Source organism: Stenella coeruleoalba, assembly GCF_951394435.1.
Source record: "Stenella coeruleoalba genome assembly, chromosome: 3".
Taxonomy (NCBI): domain Eukaryota; kingdom Metazoa; phylum Chordata; class Mammalia; order Artiodactyla; family Delphinidae; genus Stenella; species Stenella coeruleoalba.
This window is the reverse complement of record NC_137148.1, coordinates 164620217-164640918: the sequence shown is the minus strand read 5'-3', so window position 1 is coordinate 164640918 and position 20702 is coordinate 164620217. Positions and strand designations below refer to the sequence as shown.

General features: G+C 60.5%; 1 protein-coding gene across 1 annotated transcript in view; it reads right to left on the bottom strand.

Moving 5' to 3' along the window:
- Nucleotides 1-10529, bottom strand: part of NFIX (nuclear factor I X) — a gene marked incomplete at its 5' end in the record, with an annotated part of 97112 nt that extends 86583 nt beyond the window's left edge. The window contains one exon of the mRNA XM_079919046.1: nt 10017-10529. Coding sequence (XP_079775172.1) covers nt 10017-10043 — 27 coding nt within the window. The remainder of the gene's footprint in view (nt 1-10016) is intronic.
- Nucleotides 10530-20702: the final 10173 nt, after the last annotated feature.

Genomic DNA, 20702 nt, shown 5'->3' with positions numbered 1-20702 from the left:
CATATGCTCGGCCCCCCAAACTCTCTCTTCCAGGGTCCCAGCCCCAGGCAGCAGAGGCCAGAGAGCCAGCAATGGCGGGTTTGGAAGTGAGGTTGGCGCCTATGGGAGGGGGAGGGGGAGGAGATGCCAAAAATGGTGAGCCATTACAGGGAAGCAGGCGAGAGAGCGAGGAAGCGAGCAGGGAAGATGGAAGCCAGGCGGGCATCCTCGCCGAGCTCCAGGATGCAAAGGGGCAGCGGGAAAAGCAGCCCGGGCCCTTCCAAGGAGTAGGCATGGGGGACAAGTCCCAGGTGGCACGGGGCGGGCAGGGGGCCGGGAGGTGCCCAGCGTTCCCCCACCCCCACTCCAAGCTTCAAGATGGAGACTGGCAGCAGCAGCCGCTCGGCTCTGCCCAGGCATGGGGTGGGGGTGGGGGGCAGGCAGGGTGCCAAACCAAATGCCACCAGGCTGGGCATGATGGTTGCCAGCCAGCAGTGCCTACCCCACTAGCCCCAGCCCAGAGCCCTCACACCTGGAGTTCTGGGGGTGGAGGGAGATGGGGACCTAGTTGGGAATCGGGGGTCCGGCAGACAAAGCCAGGTCCCCTCAAGCCCTGGGCAGGTCCCCAAGACCCTACAAAGATGGCACGGCCTGGCACTGCCAGGGTGACAGGCTGGGGTAAAAATAAACTGGACCCGCCCCAAGGGAGCTAAATTGAGGGGCCCAGGTGGAAGTGCCACTCCGGGCCACCAGCTGCCCCAGCCCCACCCCCCAGCTCAGAGCGGCACAGTCGAGAGTGCCCGGTGCCCATTGACGCCCAGTTTCTGTAGAGAAGAGGCGCCGGCCATCTTGTCCCCAGGTCTTAGGCGGGCAGCCTACGGTGTATCCACAAGTACGGATAATGGATGACCTCAGACAGCAGCGACAGCAGGCTGTGCGTTCCGGGCAGACGGTGGGGGCAACCATGCTAAGTCACGTACCCCTGACCTCTGCACCGCCCCCTTGCAGAGGGCAAAGGGCCTGGGAGGCCGCACTTGAGCTGTGGCAGAGCAACAGAGTTGAAAGTCAACACCGAACACCGAGCCACGAGGCCTCCCGGACCACCTCTGCTAAAACCACAGCTGCCCAGCACTTCCGAGGACCCTACTGTTGTTCTCTTTTCCCCATAACACCTATCGCTGTCTCAAGCGCTGGACCCTCCCTTGTTTATCGGGTTCACGGTCTACCCTCTCACCGGGGCTGGCACCCCCACTGATTTTGCTCCTCGCCGAGCCCCCAGGGCCTAGAACAGGGCCTGGCACCCAGGAGGTGCTTAACAAATATTTGTGGAAGGAATGCACAGGTCCCTGGCTGCACCCCCAGCACGAGGGCTTCGGCTAGGTGCCCAGCAATGTGTGGGAGAGGGTGTTGGGCCCTGCCAGGAAGGTGAGGGCAAGCCTGGCCAGTGGGTGTGCAGAGGGGATGAGATACCCATCCACTCTCATTCTGAGTACTGGACAGAAAAAGATCTGAAGGTCAGAGCAGTAAGGATGGTTCAAGGGCCAACAGCAGGGACATACTTCAAATGGGGGTATGGAGGCCTAGAGGCCCACTCCGAAATTTGGTAAAGGCCAGAGAATAAGCTGCATTTTTGTCCCATCAGTAGGATTTAGGATGGTGGCAATCAGAGAAGAGGCTCAGGCTCCACCACTTTTCTAGCCCTTGGCCTTGTCCCAGGGTGCTTCTTCTCTGAGTCTCAGTTTTTCATCCATAAAATCAAGCACTTACTTCACATCAAGCACTGTTTTAAAGGACTCTGGATAAGCCAACTCCTTTCTGATCCTTACCACAACCCTGTGAGAGGACACGGAGGCCCAGAGAAGTTGAGCGACTTGCCCAGGTCACACAGCTAGTGAGTAGCAGAGCCAGGATTCAAACCCAGGAAGTTGGCTCAGAGGCCCCATTCCCCTAATAATGTCCAAATGTCCCAAATGCCAACAGTGCCAAAGTGGAGAAACCCTGCCCTAATATACTGTCAGACACACACATGGGCACAGCTAACCCTTGCCACACCCGCCTCACGTGGAAGGATTCAGGGAGACAAGCTAGGGAGGCACTTAGCACAGGTCGAGACACAGCGAGCACACAGCACACTTTAGCCATTGCTGTGATTTTTAGGACAAACGCTCATTCACTCATTATCCCACAAAACGCTTTCTTCCTGTATGATTCCCCCAGTCGTATTTCTCCAGAGTCAGAAACGAGGAGTCAACGGCCAGAGGATTAATGAGACAACCACACGGCGGACAAGAGTCTCAGAGGCCAGCCTCGCCTCCATCCTGGACGGTCTCCATGGCTGCCAGAAGCAAGACTGTGAGACGGGGGCCCCTAGCCGCTAGGCCCAGAGGGCCAGGGTCTCCTGGGCATGGGTGGGCATGTGGCCCCCCAGCAGTATCCCCCAGGCCTCTACAAACCAGCACAGGGACTCAGAGCTCCCAGTTCCCTCAGGAGAGGCTGGGGTGGTTGGATCTGCAGCTCAAAGACAGCCAGCAGGGCCAGCAAGTAGAGGGGAGGTACAAGGAGGGCAGGTCTCGCCTCTCAGGTGCCATTTCCAAGGAGGGCCAGGTGTGGCCCAGGTGTGAATGGGTGTGTGGGTGTGACCCTCGTCCCTGTGTGCTGGAGCAACATGGGATTGTGTACATGCCACACCATCTGCACCTGGGCTTGTGTGTGTGTGTGTGTGAGAGGTGGGGGGCCCTGCATTTGTGACAAAACCTGGGTCGTAGTAAGCAAGACACTGTGAGATACTGTGTCAGCTGGACTCTTGTCCGTGTGTGTGTGCGCGCGCGCGCGCAGTGGGTGTCAGGGGTTAGCTGGGCCCGTGTGCGTAACTGCTGACATTGGGGGCTGGATCATTATGTGCGGTTGGGGCCGTCCTGTGCACTGTGCGGTATTGGGCAGCTTCCCTGGCTTCCACCCACTAGGTGCCAGTGGCAAACCCCCCTCCAAGTGTGACAACCAAATGCTTCCAGACATCGCCAGGTGTGTGTGTATCACCATGTGTCTGACAATGTCACCGTGTGCGTGTGCCGTGGGCTTCTCACCACGTGTCTGTGGGGCCGTGAGCTCCTGTGTGTTGGGCGGTGGCAGTGCCTGTGTCTGTGCTGTGTGTCTCACGGTGTGTTACCGTGTGACCATGTGTGCCCCAGGGTCTGCACCCACATGTGTGTCCCTGCGTGTGTAGCACGAGCCTCTGTTCAGTGTGGCGGGCATCCCTAGGTGTCTGGGTGCGAAGGCGAGCCTCTGTGTGGGAACGCCTGTGTCTGTGTGCTGTGCCAGGGTGTGCCGTGCCTGTGTGACAGCGTGATTCTTTGTGCCTGTGTGTGCCAATGAGAGTGTGCGACTTTGTGTGAGATGGACCCGGAATAAACCCCCGAGATGATTCTACTGAAGCCGATATTTGGACGGACCCTCCTGGATGATTCGGCCCCCACCCCCAGCTCCTGGCTGCCCCGGACTGAAAGCCGCTTCCTGGGGCCGAGGGGGTGGGGTGCGCCTCTGAGCTGCCCCTTACTCCAGCTAGGCTCCTGAAGATTCAGGTGGGCACAGACCCCCCCCCCCCGCCCTTGCCCGATCTGTGCCAGGAAGGCTGGCCCCGAGCTTTCAACCAAGGGGGCAGGGTCCTCGGCGGCGGTGGTGGCATTGCCCCCTACCCACTGCTGGACACCAACCCCAGCTTCCCTCAGGGTGGGGCCCAGTGGGGGGAGAGCTCCCCAGTGCAACCCCGGCTTCCGATTGGCTATGGAGCGCCGCAGTGCCCGCCACCCGCCTCCCCCTCCCCGCTGGCGCAGCCACATCGGTAGTGATGGCAAACGCAGCTTGGCGTTCTGGGCACAGCTGCGCCTCACAGAGGCCTGCCAGCCCCACCAGAAGCCAGACACCCCAGCTCCGTGCCCCCGACCCCTCCCCACCCGGCCGCCCGCCCAGCCGGGCAGCATGGTCACCCCGGCCACCACTCTCTCGGGCTGCCAGGCCCAGTCCACCCAGCCCCCTCGCCCACCAGGCCTGTGCCCCCTTGGCCAACCCCGCTTGGGGGCCCAGGCCCCTGCACGCGGCCACTCCCGCCCTCAGAGGGGCTCCTCCAGAGGGGGGGGAGGCAGCAAGGAAGGGGGGCGGGGAAGGGGGGAGCTAGCCCTTCTTTTAGTGAACGCGCCCAGAGCTGGAGCCAAAAATCGAGGAGGAGAGATATTCAGACGGAGCCAAGATGCGTTTGGCAGGAGGAGAGAGAGAGAGGGAGCGAGGGAGCGGGAGGGGGGAGAGAGAGGGAGGAAGGAGAGGGGGCGGGGGAGCAGGCAGGGGGCCTCAGTTTCCAAATCCGCGCTCTCAGGGCCTCGGAGGGACAGCAGGCGGCACGGAGGTGTGGGACCTGGGGCAGGCTTGGCCGCTGGGGACGGTAGGGGGCGGTGGGCTCTGGCCCACAGAGACAGCCGGACACCCCAGCTGGCCAGGCCAGGACGGACACAGGCAGAAGCCAAGATCAATGTGCGCCGGGCAGACAGAGGGAGGCCTGTGGGCGGCCCAAACACACACCCGCACCTCGCCACACAACGGGCTTCTGTCCATGCCGGGCCAGGGGCACGGGTGGGGCCCACAGCAGGGCCACCATGGCCGCCCCACCTCATGGGAAGCCTCGAAGAAGCCAGCCTGCTCCCAGACACTAGCTTGGCCGCCATGGTGGGCACTTCACAAGGTGCCAAGAGGCCAAGGGAGGCCAGGGAGAGGGGCCCATGCGGTGAAACACACATTGATGGTCACAGGGACAAGCCCGGGACGCACAATGCCATGGGGGCGATACCTATAGGCGCACGCATTGACACAGGTATGTCAACACAACAGGCCGCCACGCACGGTAAGGCACACGGATACGCCTGTCACGACGATCAGACACCCAGAGGATTCGATGATTTGTTTAGTGACATACCACAGCGGCACCGTGACACAAAGACCACATCAGGTATCCCGACACACACGGTGACACACACCACCAACCCCACTGTCACCCGAATACACAGAGATGGAGCTTGGAATGGCCCTCAGAGACACCAGGCAGCACCCAGTGACATACCGTCCGGAGACACAGGGACATTTGGAAAGGGACCCACACACACACGCACAGCCACACTGCCGTCCTCGGGAAAATGGTGGCTCTAAGGCTCACCGCGCCGACGGACGCACATGCGAATCGGGGAGAAGCCGGGGAGCTGCTCAGGGATGTCTCCCCTGGCCCCTTCGCCTCCACATCCAGGGTTTTGGGGGTAGGAAAGTGCAGACGCCCCCTCCTTTCTCCCACCTCAGCTAGGAGGGACAGGAGCCCCATCCTCAGCGCCGCGTTGGAGGGAAGCACGGTTGTCCGGGCCTCCTCATCCTCCGTCGGTTCAGCTGGAGGAAAGTGTGAGACCCCACACTTGCACTTCAAGAGCAGAGGACAGGAACCAAGCAGACCAAAAAGGCCAGGCTCCCAGCGGGTTGGAAGTGGAAGCAGGTGGTCAGTGCGGGGGGGATTTCACTGTCAGCCACAGCTGCATGCCCACCCCCTGCACATACCTGAAACGCCCGCTTGACCCTGCCAAGTGCCCACGTAGGGTCCCGCACATTCATCCTGTCCCCGTGGTGGTCCCAGGTGACAATGCCCTGATGCAGAAATGATTCTGGAGCCATGCAGACATCCCTAAGGTCACCACTGGGACCCACCCAGGTCTCTAGGCTCTTTGCCCCACTCACATTTAGGCACTCATGTGCACACACACTCCTGAACATTCTGGCACAAGGCCTCAGAGCCCAGCCCCAAAGCGGGCCTGGTCGAGGTCAAGAAAAGGGGCCAGGGCAGCCAGAGCCCCCAAGAATGGCATCTGGTTCCCACGGGGCAGCCCAGGCCTTGGCATTCTCCCTGCCCCCTCCCCTACCCCCATCATCACCTCTCCCTGCCTTGCACCCCTGCCGTCCCCTCCTTGGCCTACAGGACCCCACCTAAAGGAAAACCGCTGGGCCGTGAGCTGGCCTCTTTCCTCCCGAACTCTTCTCTTGCTTCCTCCTCCAGACAGTCCATCTGGATTTCTATGGTTGGGAGGTGCCTGACCCTGGCTTCCATCCCTCTGAAGCAGCCTACCCTCAGCTGGGAGGGCCTGGGGCTGGCCTAATGATGATAACCAAAACGACACGTCACTCCTTTTCTTGAGCACATGCCATGTGCGCCAGGCCTGACACTGAACCTAATCACAGCATGAGAGGTAGGCACTATTATTGACCATTTTGTTTTTTAATTTTTATTTATTTTTTTTATTGCCCATGTTACAGACCAAAAAAGTCCTGTGTTTCGGGTCACAGGATTTAAGATGCAGAGCTGGAGCTCAAACCCTGTGCTGTCTTATTTGCAAAGTCTAACCCTCAACCTCTGCTCCCACAGCTCCACCTGGGAGCCCTTGAGGCCACACAAGACATTCTTGGCTGGGCCAGGACCCCTGGCTCCAGCCCCCAGAGAGAGGGGAGCCTCTTGCCCCCGTGTTAACTCAGCAGAGCCCTCGGCTCTGAGCTCAGTCTGTCCAAGCTCAACCTAACCCCAGGCATGGCCTACCCTGTCCCAGCTCATGGCCACACACACCTCCCACCCCAGCAGTGGACGTGAAGCATGCAGGGCCAGAGCCAGAGAGAAAATGCGCCATAAAAAGGAGGCCCCTGCTGGTGCCGGGACAGGGAGCAACAGCTACACAGGGACAGAGGGGAGAGAGACCCAGGGAGAGAGCTGGGGGGGCATCAGGGAGGCCCCAGTCCATTCCCCTCCCCTGAAGGAGTGTGTATGTGGCTGCGTGGAAACAAGGGTACGTGAACGTTCCGCTGCTCCCGTGGGGCCATGTGGCAGGTAATGTCGGCGAACATGCGTGTCCGTATACACACCCAGGTGAGCCAACAGCCTTGTGTCCTGTGTAAAGGTATGTGCCCTTGGGTCTGTGTAAGTGTGGGGGTGAACACACACTTGAGTCAGCCTGTATTTGAATGTGTCTGGACGGTATCGCCGTGTCTCCGTGCGTTTATGTCGGTATACACATCCCATCTCAAGGGGTTTGTGTGTGTGTGCCAGTGGGGAGAGAACACAGGTCCACCGTTTCCTGTGTCCGTAAGTTCGTCTGTCCATGGCCGAACTTGCTGTGTCTGGACATCAGCATAAACATGTCGTTCATGTCCTCATCTTGGCGGCAGCGGTGGTGTATGTGTGTGTCCACATCCTGTGTGCCGCTGTCTGTTAAGGGTGCGGGGCCATCCATCCACCCCTTTCCCCTCCACCGAGGACTCAGGCCCGTGGCTGCAGTGGGCTCAAGCAGCTCCAGTAAGCACCCCGCCCAGCCGCCCTGGATTTCGATGCTTTTTCCAGAAGGAGATTTCCCCCCACACCCGCCCTTCCCCCTCGCCCACAGTGCCTTTCCCCACCAGGGCCCCGCTGCTCCAAGCTCGTTCCTGCTCAATCATTTATTGACTTTAAAATCGAAGCCAATTCTGGTTTGAAAAAAAGAAGAGAGAGAGAAAGAGAGACACACACCACACACACACACACACACACACACACACACATACACACACACACAGGCCAGAGAAGAGACAGAGTCCGAGACTCAGGGGGAGGGGGGGAGCAGAGATGGGGCCAGAACCAGAATCAGAGAGAGACAGGGAAAGACAGGGACAGTCAAAGATATAGGACAGAGAGACGGATGGAAAAGGGGCAGACAGAGATAGAGGAAAAGACAGAAACTGGCAGAGCAAACTATGGAAGCAGAAAGATTTATAAAAACAGACTAGCTCCCAGAAATGTGGCCGTCAGGAGGGGAAGGCTGGACCCTGCTGACCAGCCAACAGCAGCCTCCTACCCAGAGCTGAGGGGCTCAATCTAGCGAGTCCGTGCCCCCTTCTCTCCCCCAACGCCCTGGCATACTCAGGCTTGTGACACAGAGCTGAGCCCTCGCTCCCTTCGAAGGTGTCAGAGAGCCAAGCACTGGCCATCACCCTGAGTCTGGGGGCTGCCCCAGCCCCTCCCTAGTCTTGTCACCAGTGGATCAGCTGGTACTTTCTTTCCCAAGGTCTGTGACATCTGAAGAACCAAGTTCTCACCCAGGCTGAGGAGGAGGGTAGGCCAGGGAGCCGAGGTGGCGGCTGGTGGGCCAGGGGCCGCTCACGCATGAGGTCTTGGTCCCACTAGGCCCCGAATATCAACCACATCGGCCAGCCAAATGCGGCACCAAAGGCAGCCACAGCTCAGACCCAGCTAGGTGGGTAGGGTCGTCATGCGGGGGCCCAAGATGGGTGGCCGGCCAGTCAGAGGCACAGATATGGGGGTCCCCCACACTGCCATAGTGGCCAGAGTGCCTGCTCACACCTGCATGCACACCGTGATACATACGTGCGCATGTGTACCTCACCAACACATACTCACATCCTATACAGGAAGACCCTCACCCTGGGCCATACCCGTGTCCATACACACAGGGCTGCCCACGGCTGATCACAGGGCCACAAGCAGACCCCCGAGATTGACTCACACACACACTTGCATCTGTGGATACGGGAGTGTGGTGTGGGCATTCTGTTTGTTACGCGGGGGGCTGACACACACCCCTGACATACCCTCTAGCCCCTCGCCAATACCACACCCACAGAGCAGCCATATTCACAGGGACTCCCACTCCCAGCCTGGGCACACTTGGCACACAGCTGGCAAGGCTCAGACTGGCAGAGGGGACAATTAGGACCCAGGCCTTGCCTAGAGACTCCCCCCACAAACGCAGGCCCTGCTGGCAGGCAGGGTTAGGAAGCCCCCAGGTGTCGCCTCTGCGGAGTCTGGGATGCCAGCTATAGCGTGGCCCAGCAGACAGTGCTACCAGGGCTGCTGTGGGGCTCTGGGCAGCTTCTGTGCCCTCTCAGAGCCAGGAGCCACCACCGGAGAGGGTGGGGTGGCAAGGCAGGCATCCCCCGGGCCTTTGCCGCCTGCCGAGCGCGGTGCAGAGAACTTCGCTGGAGGCGGGACGCGCTTTCGCAGCGCGCCAAGGTCGGCATAGCGCCCGCGGCTGACCCGGCGGCGTGGCCCCAGCACCGTCGGCAGTGTCCGCGGCTCCCGCCAGCCCCTCCCGCCTCCGGGCAGCGGGATGGGATTCCCCAGACCCGCCTGGTCCACCGAGCGGCAGCCGGGGTGGCTGGGGCCGGAAAGTTTAAGCCGAGGAAAGTTTTTTTTTTTTTTTTTGTGGGGGGGTCGCCGCGGCTGCGGCGTCCAGGGTCGGCGAAGAGGCGCGGCCAGGGCTGGCAGCCCGCCCGCCCCTCCCTCCCCTCCCCTGCCCCACAGAAATTTGGGAGCCCCGCCATTTTCTTAGCCCCGCTCCCATGTGAGGCCTGAACAAAGACTTTGGGGAGACGCCCGGGCTGCTCGGCCCGCCCGGGGCACCCCGGCGGCACGCAGGGGCCACCACCACGCACGCCGGCCGCTGCCACCCTCGGGAACCGCTGCGCCCGCCCCAGGGAGCGCCGCCAGACACAGTCCCCGCACTGCGCCCTCGGGACCACCCCCTGCCACTCTGTCATCCCGCAAACACTGCCAGCGGCCACGCTGTCCGGGTGCACGCCACAGCCGCCCACAGGTCGGCGGGAGTCCCGCTGCCCACTGCACCCCAGTCGAGCGCGCGCGCGCGCACACACACACATACACACACACACACACACACACACACACACACACACACACAAACACGCACTCCCGCTCCGCGCTACAGGGGCAGCGCCACGCACGCAGCCGGCAGCCCCCGGAACCCCCAACAGGAGTCTGCCTCCTGGCCAGGGTCGCACGCGCACGGGGGCGCCCGCACGCGTGGCCGGACTCCCCACCGTACGGCTTGCACCCCTCGGCCGCCCGTGGACTCACTCCCCCCAGCCGCCGCGCGCCCCCTCCGCCCTCCCGCCCGCGCCGCCGGCCGGCCTCCTGCGCCCGCTCCCCTCCCGGGTCGCGCGGGGGCGGCGGCCGGTACCTGGGTGAGGCAGTACGGGGAGTACATAGCTGGGCGCCCGGGCGGGAGCGCGGCGGCCGGCCGCGGCGAGGGGAGGCCCGGCAGGCGGCGGCCGCGCTCGGGCTCCGGCTCTGGCTCGGTTCCTCCGGCCTCCGCCGCGCTGCGCCCGCCCGGCCCGCGGCCCCGCGCTCGGCCCGGCGCCGCTCCGCGCTCGCCGCTCGCAGGCTCGGCCCCGCCGGCTCCGGGGCCGCCGCCGCCGCCGCGCTCGCCGCTGCCTCTCGCGTCCGCCGCCGCAGCCGCCGCCGCGCGTCTACTCCATGCCGCCGCCGCTCGGCCGGTCACCCTCGCCCGCCGCCGCCGCCGCCGCCGCCGCCGCCGCCGCCGCGCTGTGAAAGTGAAAGTTTAGACAAAGTTTGGAAGCGGCGCACTCCGGGGAGAGGGAGCGGGCGGGCGGCGCGGGCGGGAGGAGGGGCGCGGGGAGGGGCGGGCAGGGCGGGGGAGCGACGGCCGGCGCGCACACACACACACACATATGCACGCACACATGCACACACACACACACACACACACACACACTCAGACACGCGCGCGCGGGGGCGCACGCCAACACGGCCACCCCGACACGTGCTGGCCCGCGTTCCAAAGCAGACACACGCTGACACGCAGTGAGGTTCGGAGCCCTCCATACATGTCACGTACAGAACGCATTGCCACACGTTCCACATTCCAACAAAGCACTCGCAGTCACCTACGCGCACACAGCATAGGCACACAACCCACACACATGCACCGACACCCCCCCAAGACTAGGAAAGCAACCCACAACCCACACACTGACATGCACACAGGGCCCACCATCACAGGATACCCACACGTATGCATTTCAACAACAAACCATGTTTAGACTCCCAGATACAGGTGGACACACTCCAATATGGGCCTCACACAGACACACACTGATACACACCAAGACGCACACACCAGTGCATGCTGACATCTACAGATTCATGCTGACACACTGACACTGGCATGATCACACAACCACATCCTCACACACTCCAGGCACACAACTCCTATACATAGACACCCGAATGCACACACAACACACGCACAAAGCGGCACCAAAACAGATGCACTAATGCACTGTCACACAAACACAAACCACCAGACACCGGGACGTACATGCCAGACACAGGGAAAGCTCTGACCCTGACACAAAGTGACACTGGCAGAGACAACAGCACACAGGAACACACATCACACACCTGATGCCCAGATGTACACAGGTATCACATGCATACACCCAGGCCCCTTCCACGCCCCACTCCCAACACACACACACACTTGTACTTGGCCCTGATCATGGACACACACACAAATCTAACAAGGACCACACAGCCCAACCATCAGGGACAGAAATGGACATTGAGGCCTCAGGGACATGTATTCACACCCCCGGCGAGGCTCCATTCCTCTCATGCAGGCCCCTGGTCCCCCATTTCCAGAGCAAAGAGGAATGGGGGGAAAGGTTTGTGCTGAGGACCCTGGCATGGGGGCAAGAGGAGCCCTTAAGTGACCCCCCAGGGTGGGCGGGGAGGTGGTGTCTGCAGCCCCCAGGCAGCTCCTGCCGAGGCAAAGCTTCCTCCTGCTGCCAGGTGCAGCCGGCACTTTCTCACCCTCCTGGGGCAAGAAGCCGTGGCAGTTCTCAGCTATGCATTGTCTGTTGGAGGGGTGTCAATGCCCAGGTGTGTGTGTATGTCCATGTGAAAATATGCCTGAGGGTATGTGTTCCTGGTCACATTGCGTCTTTGAGGCAGGGTGGCCAGAGTTGTGTTCTTGGGAGTCTGGGTGGGTCCGGGTGTCCTCTGGGGGAAAGGAGGTGCAGGTCAGTGTATGTCCGTCTAGGAGTCTCTTTGAATGGGCCAGTGTGGTGTAGCAGTGATGCGGGTCTGGCTGTGTACCTGGGGTGTCTGTGAGTCAGAGGGTGAGTGTCTGCCAGGCTCTGTGCCTAGCACTGGGGACATAGTAGGGAACGAGACAAAAGACCGTGTGCTGGGGGCGCTGACATTCTCGTGGGAGTTAGGTGTAGAGGTCACCTTGGCAGTGTCTGGTCTTTGACAGGAAGTGCTGGTGATGTGGGTGCCTAGGTGAATATGCGTGTGTGTATTGAGCTGACCACAGTGTGTGCATCAGCTGTGAGGCTCTCTCTGTCAGAAAGTGTCAGTGTACATAACAAGCTTGTGTGTGTGTGGCAGGGACGCGGGTCTCTCTACGCGTCCCGGAGTGTGTGTGACCCGGGGGGTCTGTCTGTAATCAGGGTCTGTGTGGCTGAAAGTGTTAATGGGTGTCACTAGGAATGTTTCTCTCTGTTGGGTCCCTGTGAGTCTGGGGCAGTGATGAAGATCTGTGTGTACCAGAGTATGTGTACACAGGTGACTGTGTGTGTCAGGGAGCGGGGTTCTGTGTCTTTTCAGAGATGTGGGTCTGTGTATCAGGCTGTGTTGGTGTGTGTGACTAGGTGTGTGTGTGCGCATGTGTGTCAGGGAGGGAGGTCTCTGTGTGCCTGAGGATGTGCCTGGGTACATGTGTGTCTGTCATTGCCGTACTTGGGGGGCTCTATCCTGGGATCCCGCCGATCCGACCCAGCCTTCCCCCTCTGCATCGCAGCCGCTGCCGATGCAAGGCCGTGGCAGAGGGAATCGATACGTCCTTAAAAATTCAAGGGCTTCTCGTAAACAGAAACTTTTAACACCGTTTAAAGTTTCAGGGCCGCCGCTGCTGCCTCCCGGCCACAGCCTCCACCGCTGCAGTCGGAGGGCGTGCGGGAGGAGGCACCGGAGGGGGGGGGCGGGTGCCGAGGAGAAGGGGCGGGGCTACATGGGGGGGTTGGAGGAGGGGCTGCAGGAGGGCACTGGAGGATATGTGGGACTGAGGGGAGGGACAGGAAGGGGATTTGGGGATCAAGGGGCTGGGGGCTTGGATGGCTCAGGAAAGGGATGTGAGGGATAGGTCAAGGGGGAGGGAGATAGGGAGGAGAGGGGAGCAGGAAGTTGGGGGGGGACAGGGATGGGTCTGGGGGCCTTTGAGGAGGCCCAAGAGAGGCTGGAATGTCTGGGAGAAGGAACTGGGGATATGTAAGCCCAGGAGAGGTTTGGGGTGCCAAGGTGGGGCTTGGATGGCTGAGGGAATGAGCAGAGGATAAATCTGGGGGGTTACGGGGCCTGGGTGAAGGGGACATTGGAGCAGTGTGGGCCTGTGGGGGGCTGGAGGGGAAGGCAATAGGAAAGGTTTGGGGAGGGGGGAGGAATGGTTGAAGGGTTTGGGGTGTCTGGGATCTTTCATGTAACTGGGGAATTGGGGAGACCTCGAGAGACAGGTGGACCCTCCTTGCCCCTCTGCAAACAGCCATGAAGGGGTCACCCCTCAGAAGCCCCATCAGCTTTGGCCCAGTCCTCTCCCCACCTGCCGACCTGTCCTCCCAGCCCTGTTCCACCATCCGTGCCAGGCCCTAGGGCTGGGGTCTGCCCACTCCCCCCTCACCCTCCCGGTCCGCCTCTGGCGCCAAGCCTGGGTTCTGCTTGAACCAGCATCCCATACCCACTTCACACACGCATTCCATTCATCCACACACACACAACACCCATCCTTCCATTCACACACCCTCACGCCACAACACCCTCCCTGTGTGCATACACACCCCCTCTCTCTTCCTTACACACTCGCACATCCATCCATGTTCCCACAAACAAAACATTTCCCCCATATTCATGAGCATATCTGCACTCAGAATTCTCTCCACGTTGCTCAGACCACCCCCATACCCACAACAAACACCCCCCCACGCCATGCACACACATCCACATCCACTCTGCTCCCCCCTCCACAGCTGCCAGCTGGGAGGATTTTTACAGAGAGGCTGAGGGGTTGCTGTGGAGGACACCCGGGCCCCCCCTCCCCCCACCAGCCCAGGTCTTAGGACCACACCTGGCCTTCAAGAAATCACAGGGGAGGAGGGTGTTGCCGGGGGGCTGTGTACAGCTGGGATGCCACAGCTGGAATCTCCCACATTCCTCCCTGCCGGGGCTGCCCACCTGGCTGCGGCTGGCAGCAGGTGTGTTCTTACAATGCAGGTGTGCCAGGGGAGGAGGAGGGAGGAGTGGGCACCAGGCCCATGGCATTACCCAGCCGGGATGCTGGGGGCAGTGGGAGGCGGTACCAAAACATCTGGGCTCCAGCAGCCAAGTCCTGGGCCACCAAAGGTGGGGCCAGGCAGTGCTGGGCTCCGGGGCAGGTGGGCAGGCCTCTCCGCAGAGGAGGACGAACATCTGGTACACGAGATAAGTCAAGAGCCAGGCTGAGGGTGCTGCCAGGGTCGGGGAGGGGTGCTCCAGGCCCTCCTGGCAGGACTGGGGATCGCTACTCCCCAAGAGGGCCTTATGCCTCTCCTGCCCAGCCTGGAGGACATGGTCTGTGCCCAGGCTGGGGTCCTAGCCTTGCGCTCGCTGCCCCCTCCCTGGGCTGGGAACCTGTAGTGGGGAGTGAAGAGTTACAGCCCCACTGTCAAGGCACCTGCGTCCATGCCACACACACACACACACACACCCCAGACTCCTACAGTCACGTGCACACAGAATCACAAAGACACACACAGGCATGCTCAGACACACAAAGATACAGACCCTCCTCCTCCTCTGGGCGGTCATGTAAAATGCCATAATCACACACAGACACAGGATCACCCAGAAATGCTGCCGCACACCCTTAGTGCACGGACACACAAGCACACAGCTGCAGAGAGAATCCCACACAGATCTCCCCCACAGAGTAACACCAATAACACTCCAGTCACACACAAAGACCTTCGCCATCACATAGACCTCCCCCACAGAGACCCAGATTGACACTGACTCACAAAGACAAACCCAGTTACACAGACTCCCAGACTCATACGCTGAGTCCAGTTACACAGGTATACACAAAGTCACACAATTACACAAAGTGTTACAGACCTTTTGAGTCACGTACACAGATGTTCTCAAAATCGTCCGTAGACGTGGCACACGCAGGATGCCACAAAGATACACAGATCACAGATACACAGACACACAGGATCGTCCATGGTCACAACTGATCACACACTGACACCCAGACACACACACAGGCATCCCCAGATCACAAATGGGGATACTCAGGCCAGCCCGCAGCTGTGCACAAGGTGGCACAGACGCGCACTCACACGTGCCCCAGCAGCACAGCGTGGCTAGCGCCAAGGACAGGCAGGCGGCAGGGCTTCCTGTGGCTAACGCTCATCTGGAGGCAAGGGAAGGAGCTGGGGAAACATTTCATTTGCAGCCCGCTGGAGACCCACCCCACCCGTCCTGGAAACCTGGCCCTGGCTCCTGAATGGGGCCTCTGTGTGCTGCCACCACCCAGCCAACCAGGGTGTGGGGATCAAGGGGGGTGAGGCCGGCCGCACTGTGTCCCTGGCTGAGCACCAGGGGCCACCCAGCCACATACCGGGGCCCAAGCTGGAGTCCCCCAGACCAGAGGAGCCCCCCTCGCCCCCATCCCCACCGCATCTGGAGGCCACTCCCCAGCCCAGCCTGCAGGGGGAAGACACAGCAGCAAGGCAGAGCCCCGGCTGGCACTGGGTCTCCAGGTATCCCCCGTCTCAGGCCCGCGTGTGTCCGCAGGCTGAGCGGCTGCCAGTCCCATGTCACAAGGCCCCTCGATCCAGCACAAAGGTAAGACACCACGGCTGGATGTGACAGCATTGCTGACGATGTGACAGTGTAGCTGTGTGTGGCGGTGTAGCCGGGCTCCCTGTGCAGCCTTGGGGTGGGGGTGGGGCAGTCAAAGCCCCTTGGCTCATGTCATCACACACTCACTGTCACACACATAGTGTCACCATCACACCTTCAATCACACAGCCACACACAGCCACACTGTCTCATCTTCAGTCACACTGTCACACACCACCACACTGTCACATATGCTGTCACACCTTCAACCACACACAGAGTCACATTGTCACACCTTCAACCAGAAACCCTGCCTGTCACACCCCCAGCCACTCTGTGACACACAGAAGTACCATCACAGCCTCAAGGATTCTGGTCACACATGCCTTCAACCACACTGTCTCACACATCCTCACACTGACCCTGACACGCTGACCCTCACACTGTATTCAGTGTCTGACCAGCAGGGGCACACTCACATACCCGGTCCGGGTGCCCCTTCGGCTGTGCTAGCCACGTGGCCACACGGAGTCACTGCCCCACTAGGTCACAAGGAGGGGAAGCAGCTCTGAGCACTTCATTCCCAGGGTGTGGTGCACAGCTGCCCCTCGAGCAATGTTTGAACCCAGCCAGTGGCTCCAGTAACGCGACAACACACCCTGATGGTCACAGAGCAGGTAGCCAGCAGGTACAGGCCACTGCAGAACTGCTCACAGACATTCTGATGACGTGCACTCAGCATCTCACTGTTGCAGGTGACAGGTACACATCTCGCACTGCCCAGAGTCCCCGGACAGAGCTACAAAGAAACAGTGGGGGACAGCCACACCACGGTGACAAGGACATCCTGTCACACAACAGTCATTCTCCCCAATGCCTGTCACAACGTTGAGACAGTCCCGTAGCCATCCCAACAAGCAGCGAGGCACACTGACATGACCCCCACAGTAGTCACTAGGAAGCCCTCCAGCCCCCCAAGTCATGGAGACGGGGAGAGGCCCACGCTGCTACCCCCTCTCCCCACTGCAGTTGGTGCCTGGAGAGCAGGGGGGCTAATAGACGCGCAGCTGTAGGCGGTGGGTGCCAGCCCCTCTGCCTGATGAATATTCATCAGCTGGGGCTCTCCTGAACCTGTGGGGAGTGGGAGGTCCCAGGCAGCTGGGCACCCCCTTCTGCGCCAGGAGGCCCTCAGGTGAGGGGGCGCTTAGCCAAGCCCTGGCAGTCCTTGGAACCTATACCCAGTACACGCATAGGCACATATGAGTTTGTGAACACGGACCCCCAGACCCACAAACAACCGTCACACAAACTCGCAACCACACCCAACGACGGGGCCAGCCACCATCACACACACACACACACACACACACACACACACACACGGCATGCAAACACAGGCACACACACTATCACACGAACCCATAATCACAAACACAGAATCACACCCAAACCACAGACACCCACCATCTCTCTCTGTCTCTCTCACATCCACCCCTCAGGCATGCAAACACGGACACACACACTGTCACATGAATTCACAAGCACATAATCACACCCAAACCACCGACACACACACACACACACACACACACCCCAGGCATACAAACACAAGGGCACACCGTCAAAAGACCACAAACACACAGATACACCATCACACCCAAACTACACACTCACCAACACACACAGGCATGAAAACACACACACACACAGAAGTACACAGAATCTCACTCTACCCATCCCCGATGTTTTACAGAAGGGGACACTGAGGCAATGAGTGGCTGAAGGCCCCTTGAAGGAGCCCTGACTCCAGGCAGCGGGTACCGCCGAGCGCCCCCTGCTGGCCCGGCCCCTTCACGAGCGCGCGGGGCGGGCACGCGCCTGACGTAACCATGGCATCCTCTTGGCACGAGCGGCCCGCACGCGGGGCGGGCGGGGCGGGCGCGTTGCCATGGCGCTGGCTGGCCGCGTGAATGGGGCATTGTTCGCAGCGGCGCCCGGGCCGGGCTGTCCCGGACCCGCCCGGACCCACTCGAGCCGGCAGAGACTGGGAGAGATAGAGACGGGGAGAGACAAGAGATGGAGAGAGACAGAGCTGTAGATGGGCAAAGACACTTAGAAGCCGAGAGAGAGACAGAGATGGAGAAAGAGAGATGGGAGAGACCTGCAAGAGAAACGCACAAATAAGGAAGGACAGAGGGAAAGGGCCAAAGGGAGGCAGAGTCGGAGATCGAGATGGAAGATGAAGGGCTGGAGTGGGAGACAGGACCAGCCAGCCAATACCCACAGAGCACACTGTGCCTGGCAACAGGATGAGGCAGAGGACCAGGACCCACAGACAAAGTCAGAGATGCTGAGAGGTGGGAAGAGACGCTGCCGTAGAGAAACCCAGTGAGAACGAGGGTCAGACATACCTAGGGAAGAAATGAAGGAAATGCTCTGAGCGCCTCTGGTCCCACCCACCTCGGTCCCTTCTCGACCCCCAGTGCCTTCCCTGGTTCGACACTCTCAGAAGGCACACCTCTTTCCTACACATCTTCACACCCCAACTGACAAGACATCATTGACACAGGGTCCCAGTCTTCGGGAACCCTCCCCCAGACACTCCAAGACACCCTCACGAGCACAGTGACACCCACAAATACACCCACAGCCACCCAGTGACCCAGTCATGGTCATAGCCAGACACACCCATATGACAGGGATTAGTGCCCCACACCAGAGTGGCACTCACAGTTATAGATACGGCCCCTAGATGTGCCGTCACATGAGGATCCTGCCAGACACCTAGTCCCCGTAACACGTGGCCACACACCACCACACAGGCTCACGCTCCATGGGAACGCTGTTACATGTGGCCACTCCAGACACACAGTGCGCTCTCACACATGCACAGATGTTTCCCTACATTCATTGACACCTTCACAGACACACACGTGCTTCTGCCCAATCTGCCCCACTGACTGGGCACCCTGTCCCTTGATCCAGATTGGTATCTATGGGGATGCTGGGTCCAGTTCTCCATGTTTGACAGACATCAGTCACCGGCCGACACTGGGAGGGGTGGGGAGGGAAGTGAAGTCCTGTCCCCGTCCCCCCTCAAAGAGCCGTGTCAATCCGGGCTAGGGTGGTCCCCTAACTCCTCCGTGTCTAGGTCAGCTTGGCCCAAATCTGAACCAAGGGTGTCCCCTGGTGGCCATGCATGTTATCTGCACCCATCAGGTTAGGGGGTGGGGTGTGTGTGCAGGGGATGGTGGGCAGCCCAGTGGCCCTGTCTGAATAGAAGGGCAGAGAGGACAGGCCAAAGTCAACACACAGAACCCAGAGACGGGAAGCCAAGGTCCCGCAGCAAGGACCCAGACCCAGAATTCAGAGCCTGGAATCCAAATCCCGGAATCCAAAACCAGATCTCAGAATCCAGAATCGGAATCTAGATCCCAGATACCAAGGTCTAGAATCCGAATCTAGATCCCAGATACCAAGATCTAGAATCCGAACCCGGAATCTAAAATCCAGGTCCAAGCGTCCGCCATCCACAATCCAAACATCTAGATCCCATCCTCCAGAATCTAGAATCAAGGACCCAGCGGGAATTCCTCAGCAGTCCAGTGGTTAGGACTCGGCGCTGGCACTACCAGGGCCCGGGTTCGATCCCTGGTCAGGGAACTAAAAAAAAAAATCCCACAGGCCACGTGACGTGGCCAAAAAAAAAAAAAAAGAAGTAGAATCAAGAACCCAGAGCCCTCCTCAGAGCCAGCTCCCTGCCTTCCCCAAGTCCCCGACATCAGAGCCCTGCCGGCAGGGGTTGCTGAGGACAGGAACAAACTAAAGGGGCAGGAGAGGAGCCCTGCAGTGACCACACAGAGCCTCTCCCAGCTGCTGCCCCTGTGCATTCACACACACACACACACACACACACACTTCGACGGGATCTTATACACAGACCCACACACCCAAACATACAGCCTGTGACCATCAGGTGTACAGCACCACACACCCTCAGATACACATGCACAGTCACACAGACACACACACACCCCATCATGCATTCACCCAGACACACCATCACCCAAAGACACCTGGAACTGCCATACGCTCCTCTCCCAGCACATGAACACATGCCCATCTGTGTACCCACATGATCTCAGAGCTGCCCCCCAGCCCTGGCCATCCCCAAGCTCAGACACACAACCACCACGCCCAGAGACACACAAAAACCCATGACTCCCAGCCCTGCACGCAGATACGCTCACTCACAGAATTGTGGAGGCTGGCGCGCGCACACACACACACACACACACACACACACGAACTCTCCCAGGCACAGAGAAGCCCCGTGCCTTGGCAGCCACGCAGCCCCTGGGAACGGGACCCCCGGGACGGGGCTCACCGCACACCCTCATGCCCACCCCAGCCCCCCCACCCCGCCTGGCCGGCTGGCGGGCTTTAATACAGATGCCAAACTCGTAATTGTAACTGAGGGTGACAGGGTCACCTTGAGCCCCAGATGCTCGCGCGGTGACAGATGGCGTTGGCAAACCTGATTATCGGCCCCTGTGCCAGCGCCTGTGGCACCTGCATTCCCCGCCCCTCCCCCGCTCCCCCAGCACTCATTACCCACCCATTACTGGGCCTGGGGGGCGGGGGTGGGGGCCGGCTGGCATTGCCCGGGAGGGGGCAGGGACTCTGGGGGCCCCCCTGTCACCAAGGTTCCCAGCTGGCTCCCCGGCTGGCAGGAGGTGGGCACAGCTGAAGGGGGGGAAAGCAGGCGCCTCATGCCTGCCAGAGAGAGGGGTGCTCGCGGTGCCAGGGCTGAGCTGCCCACTCGGACACTGCTCGGGGTTGGCACAGAACCCTGGAGGGAGGAGGGAGAGTATGCCCCCGACTCTGTGGGCCCCTGGTGATCACCCCCCACTTCAGGGCCCTTGGAGCAGGGGCTTGGGAGCTGCCTGCCTGGCCTGTTCCCACC